The following is an 8212-nucleotide window of genomic DNA, read 5'->3' as shown; positions in this document are numbered from 1 at the left end:
ACAACATCTGAGGGGGGCCGGGCTCACTGCAACAGACGAGAAAAAACCCTACCGGACGATAAATGAGGAGCGGCCTAGAATTTGGCGTACCGATCGGGAAGGCTCTTTATCGAGTCTGAGGGGGGCCTGGCTCACTGCAACAGACGTAAGACGAGCTCTTCCGGCTGAGAAATGAGGAGCATCCTCAAAATCAGGGGGGCAGATTGGGAAGGCTTCTTACAGCATCTGAGGGGGGCCAGGCTCACTGCAACAGATGAAAAAGAAGACCCTACCGAACGATAGAGGAGGAGCAGCCTAGAATTTGGCGGACCGATCGGGAAGGCTCTCTACCAAGTCTGAGGGGGGCCTGGCTCACTGCAACAGATGTAAGATGAGCTCTTCCAGCTGATAAATGAGGAGCATCCTCAAAATCAGCGGGGTAGATTGGGAAGGCTTCTTACGGCGTCTGAGGGGGGCCAGGCTCACTGCAACAGATGGGAAAAAACCCTACCGGCCGAATAAATTAGGAGCAGTCTTAAATAAAATTACAGATCGGAAAGGCTCTTGCAACGTCTGAGGGGGGCCAGGCTCACTGCAACGGACGAGAAACAAGCTGTACCAGCTAATAATGAGGAGCATCCTCAAATCAGAAGGACCGATTAGGAAGGCTCTTACAACGTCTGAGGGGGGCCTGGCTCACTGCAACAGACGAGAAAAACCCTGCCGGCCAATAAATGAGGAGCAACCTTGAATTTGACAGACTGATCGGGGAGGTTCTTGCAATGTCTGAGGGGGGCCAAGCTCACTGCAACAGACGAGAAACAAACCCTAACGGCCGATAAATGAGGAGCATCCTCAAATTAGAGTGACTGATTGGGAAGGCTCTTGCAATGTCTGAGGGGGGCCCGGCTCACTGCAACAGACGAGAAACAAACCCCACCGACCAATAAATGAGGAGCATCCTCAAATTGGAAAGACCGATCGGGAAGGTTCTTGCAACGTCTGAGGGGGGCCGGGCTCACTGTAACAGACGAGAAACAAACCCTAACGGCCGATAAATGAGGAGCATCCTCAAATTAGAGTGACTGATCGGGAAGGCTCTTGCAATGTCTGAGGGGGGCCCGGCTCACTGCAACAAACGAAAAAACCTTACCGTCCGGAGAAAGAGCGCGCAACGAGATTCAACATGCGTGAAGTTTGAAAACAGTCGATCGGGGGCTCAAGCCGCATCTGACGGGAGATTAGAATCACAGCGTCAGATGAGTGAGCCCTACCAAATTGATAAATGGGGCGTCGAAATTAAAAAGAAAGACTGACCGAGGGGGCCCACCCAGCTTCCGCCAGGAGCAGATTCCTGGCATCAGATGAGTGGGTACTATCGGCCGACGGTACGGAGAAAGAGATGGGGAAACACCCGCCAGGAGAGCTTTCACAGCATTCGACGGGAGATCAATGCTCACTGCAATCAGAAAGGGAAGCTTCACCGGACAAAAAAAGAAAAGATGGATAGTGACTGAGAGGCTCTGACGGCATCCGATGGGAGATTAAGACTCATTGCTTCCGATGGGGGAGCCTCGCTAGATGGATAAGGGAGAAAATTAGCCGGAGAACCTGAGCTCCTGTGGGAGCAGAGGGAACAGCACTGCTGTGGCAGTGGAGAAAATTAGCCAGAGAAACTGAGCTCCTGAGGGAGCAGAGGGAACAGCACTGCTGTGGCAGTGGAGAAAATTAGCCAGAGAAACTGAGCTCCTGTGGGAGCAGAGGGAACAGCACTGCTGCGGCAGTGGTGAAAATTAGTCAGAGAAACTGAGCTCCTGCGGGAGCAGAGGAAACAGCACTGCTGCGGCAGTGGTGAAATTAGCCAGAGAAACTGAGCTCCTGTGGGAGCGGAGGGAACAGCACTGCTGCGGCAGTGGAGAAAATTAGCCAGAGAAACTGAGCTCCTGTGGGAGTAGAGGGAACGGCACTGCTGCGGCAGTGGAGAAAGTTTAGCCAAAGTAACTGAGCTCCGTGTGAGCAGAGGGAACGGCACTGCTGCTGCTGTGGAGAAAATTAGCTGGAGAAACTCAGCTCCTGTGGGAGCAGAGGGAACGGCACTGCTGCGGCAGTGGAGAAAGTTTAGCCAGAGTAACTGAGCTCCGTGTGAGCAGAGGGAACGGCACTGCTGCTGCTGTGGAGAAAATTAGCTGGAGAAACTCAGCTCCTGTGGGAGCAGAGGGAACGGCACTGCTGCTGCTGTGGAGGAAATTAGCCGGAGAAACTCAGCTCCTGCGGGAACGGAAGGAACGGCACTGCTACGGCAGAAGAAAAAATGGTTGAACAGACAAATGGAGAAACATGTTTGTATAACCAACTGAGACTTTTGAAATTACTGCTTGATTATTGCAGAATGCTCCTTTTAACTAGTATGAAGGAAATAACATATACTCCCTCACAATTGTGTGCAACAAATTACGATATAATCGTAGTACAGAAACCTTGTCATTGTATGCATTTACTTGGCATAAACATGAACTAATCATGATTGTGAACTGCTCTGAAAATAAAGCATTGTTGTTGTGAAGGCTGTAGAACGCACAGATTCTGAATGTGAAGCTCACGTTTATTTAATGAAATCATGGCCTTTGAGGTTTGCGTAATCGTGATATACGTTTTCTTTCCCCAAAATATAAGATGGCTTAAAATAATAATTATTATGCTATACAATATAGCCTACTGTAAGAAATTTGTGTTATATTTAGGAAAACAGGAGCTCCAAATTGGATTGTATTTCATGAAATGCAGCTCGTCTTGCTTCGTCCGGATTCTGACTTTCAGTTTGCAAAGTCTCTGTCTGGATCAAACTGAACGAAGGTTAGGTTTGTTTCTTGTGCGAAAGCGTTCTGTATGGTTTGAATAATCTGACCATTTACAGGAAGTTCCTTTTTATGTTGATGTAATGTTAAAAGCCTTATAGAAAGCCTTCTTTGGGTGAATTTTGTTTGTATGAATGGCTACAAAAGATATTTCAAAGGAATTTCCAGTGGGTTTTTTTTTTTTTTTTTTTTTTTTAAACACGCAACCACCAATATTTCCACTTCTGGTGTCATTATAAATGTAGTACTGGTGTAGTAATTAGATGTGCTTAGTTTTCACAAAAGCTCTCTCTGTTTTGCTGCAGATCATTAAACTGTTACACTGCCTTAGAAGTCTGTCCAAAATCATTGACAAAACGCTGCTTTACAAGCCATGTCTCGTAAGGCAGTGAGGCAAAGAGTCAGCTGGCTAAGTTTTTGGGAGTTACTCGCCCGAGTGACGATGCGCTGACGTCAGACGCACGTTCGTTTACGAGCCAATCAATGTCAAGAAGTAGCACACTACAATAGTAGTGGGAAGTTCGGATCCTTTTTACCGATACGGATCTTTGAATCTTGTTCAGCAAAATAGACGAATCTTTCTAAAGTGATCCCGTTAATTTAAGCAGAATCTAATTAAAATGTTACATGTTACATTTTCCAGCACGTTTAGTACTTCCCTGTACAGAACATATGCGCGTGCTCGGTAAACCAATGAACGAATCGCTCTCTGAGAAAACTCGTTGTTCAAAAGATTCGGATTAAAGATTCATACAAAATGAATGAATCGTTCGTAAACAACATCACTACAGCAGGACGCAGTATGTCATGTAAGTTCTTTAGTGCACTCGCACAATTTGCAATGTGAAGGCAAACAAAACTAACCCAACATGTAAAAATGAATCAAAACATGAGCTTCAGTTCAGACCCCGGTGCGGACTTTAAGGTGTGGAAATGCCCTGAGTCGCAAATGCTTGTAAGACGGTTGTACTCACTGTGTCCCTGTGTGACCGAGCTCATATGGGCGTCAAGTTGAGACGTATTGAATCAAGGGAGAGCTGGTTCCGACTAGTGGCTTGTCTTTTTTGTGATGTTTTGTGATGATCTCCCCAGCACATCATGTCGCGTCATATCATCACACTCCAAGCTTTCCGTGATGGCTGCATTGTGTGCACTCTCCTGATTTTTCTCTGGATTATGTTTTGCTGACAAACATGTTGGATCAAGGATAGGAACCATGATGGTGGAGGTAGAAGAACAACCAGGACTGTTAGTCGAAAGCTCTCTTCACGAGTTCCCACTTACATCAAATTAAATAGAGTAAAGATTATGCGTATTTGGCGTGCTGTCCAGGGGAGGGCTCCGGGCTCGGATTTTTGCCCGAACCCAGAGTATCCCGCCCCCCGTGGTAAAGATACTCTATAACTAGACTGTAATGTTTAATGGATTGTGATGGCATCTAATGAGAGTTTATTAAATTGAAGTGAGGAGATGGGGTGGTGGAGGGATGCCAAAATAAAAATGGTCAACGAGAGGAGGTAAATCTGTAGTATAAGTACACCTCCTATCGTTGATCAGATTGATTAGCTTACCATGCTCCACCTGTGTTTAATTAGGTTTAATTATCTGACGTGCTCCCCTTGTTAATTAGGTTTGATTAGCTGACGGCTCCGTTGTTTAATTATCTGTTAGTGCTCCTCCCGAAATTAGTTAAGAAAACTTCACTTCACGAGTTCCCACTTACATCAAATTAAATAGAGTAAAGATTATGCGTATTTGGCGTGCTGTCCAGGGGAGGGCTCCGGGCTCGGATTTTTGCCCAAACCCAGAGTATCCCCCAAAATGCAAGGAGTGGAGGACAGCCACCAGAAAACCCCCAAATACGCAGAAAAATTGGTGGGCTGATAATTTGAGAGGCCTGGCTGCTAGACCAGGAGAGCCCGTGTTGCCTCGCTGCTTCGGGCGGACGGGTTCTACTGGCTGAAGGAAACTGGGCGTTGGAAGACCGATCGGGAAAGCTCTTGCCGCGTCTGAGGGGGGCCAGGCTCACTGCAACAAATGGGAAAGAACCCTGCCGGACGATGGATGAGGAGAATTTTTGTAAAATTACCGATCGGGAGGGCCCTTTGCAGTGTCTGAGGGGGGTCCGGCTCACTGCAACAGACGAGAAGCGAGCTCTTCCGGCTGATAAATGAGGAACATCCTCAAAATCAGAGAGGCCGATGGGAAGGCTCTTACAACATCTGAGGGGGGCCGGGCTCACTGCAACAGACGAGAAAAAACCCTACCGGACGATAAATGAGGAGCGGCCTAGAATTTGGCGTACCGATCGGGAAGGCTCTTTATCGAGTCTGAGGGGGGCCTGGCTCACTGCAACAGACGTAAGACGAGCTCTTCCGGCTGAGAAATGAGGAGCATCCTCAAAATCAGGGGGGCAGATTGGGAAGGCTTCTTACAGCATCTGAGGGGGGCCAGGCTCACTGCAACAGATGAAAAAGAAGACCCTACCGAACGATAGAGGAGGAGCAGCCTAGAATTTGGCGGACCGATCGGGAAGGCTCTCTACCAAGTCTGAGGGGGGCCTGGCTCACTGCAACAGATGTAAGATGAGCTCTTCCAGCTGATAAATGAGGAGCATCCTCAAAATCAGCGGGGTAGATTGGGAAGGCTTCTTACGGCGTCTGAGGGGGGCCAGGCTCACTGCAACAGATGGGAAAAAACCCTACCGGCCGAATAAATTAGGAGCAGTCTTAAATAAAATTACAGATCGGAAAGGCTCTTGCAACGTCTGAGGGGGGCCAGGCTCACTGCAACGGACGAGAAACAAGCTGTACCAGCTAATAATGAGGAGCATCCTCAAATCAGAAGGACCGATTAGGAAGGCTCTTACAACGTCTGAGGGGGGCCTGGCTCACTGCAACAGACGAGAAAAACCCTGCCGGCCAATAAATGAGGAGCAACCTTGAATTTGACAGACTGATCGGGGAGGTTCTTGCAATGTCTGAGGGGGGCCAAGCTCACTGCAACAGACGAGAAACAAACCCTAACGGCCGATAAATGAGGAGCATCCTCAAATTAGAGTGACTGATTGGGAAGGCTCTTGCAATGTCTGAGGGGGGCCCGGCTCACTGCAACAGACGAGAAACAAACCCCACCGACCAATAAATGAGGAGCATCCTCAAATTGGAAAGACCGATCGGGAAGGTTCTTGCAACGTCTGAGGGGGGCCGGGCTCACTGTAACAGACGAGAAACAAACCCTAACGGCCGATAAATGAGGAGCATCCTCAAATTAGAGTGACTGATCGGGAAGGCTCTTGCAATGTCTGAGGGGGGCCCGGCTCACTGCAACAAACGAAAAAACCTTACCGTCCGGAGAAAGAGCGCGCAACGAGATTCAACATGCGTGAAGTTTGAAAACAGTCGATCGGGGGCTCAAGCCGCATCTGACGGGAGATTAGAATCACAGCGTCAGATGAGTGAGCCCTACCAAATTGATAAATGGGGCGTCGAAATTAAAAAGAAAGACTGACCGAGGGGGCCCACCCAGCTTCCGCCAGGAGCAGATTCCTGGCATCAGATGAGTGGGTACTATCGGCCGACGGTACGGAGAAAGAGATGGGGAAATACCCGCCAGGAGAGCTTTCACAGCATTCGACGGGAGATCAATGCTCACTGCAATCAGAAAGGGAAGCTTCACCGGACAAAAAAAGAAAAGATGGATAGTGACTGAGAGGCTCTGACGGCATCCGATGGGAGATTAAGACTCATTGCTTCCGATGGGGGAGCCTCGCTAGATGGATAAGGGAGAAAATTAGCCGGAGAACCTGAGCTCCTGTGGGAGCAGAGGGAACAGCACTGCTGTGGCAGTGGAGAAAATTAGCCAGAGAAACTGAGCTCCTGAGGGAGCAGAGGGAACAGCACGGCTGTGGCAGTGGAGAAAATGTACGCTGTAGCATTGTCATTATCTGAGTGATGTAGCCTCAAAATATCTGTACATTCACTTTCCCAGAAGTATAATTATTTGTTCATCGCCACGGTCACCGCGTGCGCGTCCATGATGAACGTATTCTCGTGGATTAAAAGTAACGTAGGCAAAGTACACAGCGATCGCAAGCTTGAGGTGTGCCAGTAATACATTCATTATTTAAGATCGTCTTCTATTTCTTAAGACAGAAACTGTTGTAGTTTAATGTTGCAAGTCTCTGCAGTGTGCATTCTTTGATGACCAAGTGCTGCATAATCAATTAATTAACATGCACCTGTGGAATGGTCGTTAAGACCTTAACAGCTTACAGAAAGTAGGCATTTAGGGTCACAGTTCTAAAAACGCAGGACACTAAAGAGACTTGTCTACTGACTGTGAAAAACACCCAAAGAAAGATGCCCAGGGTCCCTGCTCATCTGCGTGAACGTGCATTAGGCATGCTGCAGGGAGGCATGAGGACTGCTGATGTGGCTAGGGCAATAAATTGCCATGTCCGCACTGTGAGACGCCTAAGACAGCGCTACAGGGAGACCGGAAGGACAGCTGATCATCCTCGCAGTGGAAGACCACGTGTAACAACACCTGCACAGGATCGGTACATCCGAATATCACACCTGCGTGACAGGTACAGGATGGCCACAACAACTGCCCGAGTCACACCAGGAACACACAATCCTTCCATCAGTGCTCAGACTGTCCGTAATAGGCTGAGAGAGGCTGGACTGAGGGCTTGTAGGCCTGTTGTAAGGCAGGTCCTTACCAGACATCACCAGCAACAACGCCGCCTATGGGCACAAACCCACCTTCGCTGGACCAGACAGGAGTGGCAAAAAGTGCTCTTCACTGATGAGTCACGGTTTTGTCTCACCAGGGGTGATGGACGGATTCGTGTTTATCGTCGAAGGAATGAGCGTTACACCGAGGCCTGTACTCTGGAGCAGGATCGATTTGGAGGTGGGGGGTCCGTCATGGTCTGGGGCGGTATATCACATCACCATCGGACTGAGCTTGTTATCATTGCAGGCAATCTCAATGCCTTGCGGTACAGGGAAGACATCCTCCTCCCTCATGTGGTACCATTTATGCATGCTCATCCGGACATGATCCTCCAGCAGGACAATGCCACCAGCCATACTGCTCATTCTGTGCATGAGTTTCTGCATGACAGCAATGTCAGTGTTCTGCCATGGTCAGCGAAGAGCCCGGATCTCAATCCCATTGAGCATGTTTGGGACCTGTTGGATCGCAGGGTGAGGGCTAGGGCCATTCCCCCCAGAAATGTCCAGGAACTTGCAAGTGCCTTGGTGGAAGAGTGGGGTAACATCTCACAACAAGAACTGACAAATCTGGTCCAGTCCATGAGGAGGAGATGCACTGCAGTACTTCAAGCAGCTGGTGGCCACACCAGATAC

At 48.8% G+C, this 8212-nt stretch overlaps 1 protein-coding gene across 1 annotated transcript; it reads left to right on the top strand.

The window, feature by feature from the left end:
• The first annotated feature begins 7165 nt into the window (after positions 1 to 7165).
• On the top strand, positions 7166 to 7904 carry LOC137070397 (uncharacterized). The gene is made up of 2 exons (XM_067437503.1): positions 7166 to 7650; positions 7724 to 7904. Exons 1-2 carry the CDS (start codon positions 7196 to 7198, stop codon positions 7902 to 7904), a joined length of 636 nt encoding a protein of 211 aa, XP_067293604.1. The 5' UTR covers positions 7166 to 7195.
• The last annotated feature ends 308 nt before the right edge of the window (positions 7905 to 8212 follow it).

This window comes from Pseudorasbora parva, chromosome 3 (genome assembly GCF_024679245.1).
Source record: "Pseudorasbora parva isolate DD20220531a chromosome 3, ASM2467924v1, whole genome shotgun sequence".
Lineage (NCBI taxonomy): Eukaryota > Metazoa > Chordata > Actinopteri > Cypriniformes > Gobionidae > Pseudorasbora > Pseudorasbora parva.
The sequence above is the reverse complement of the archived record's forward strand: the minus strand, read 5'-3'. Positions and strand labels throughout refer to the sequence as shown.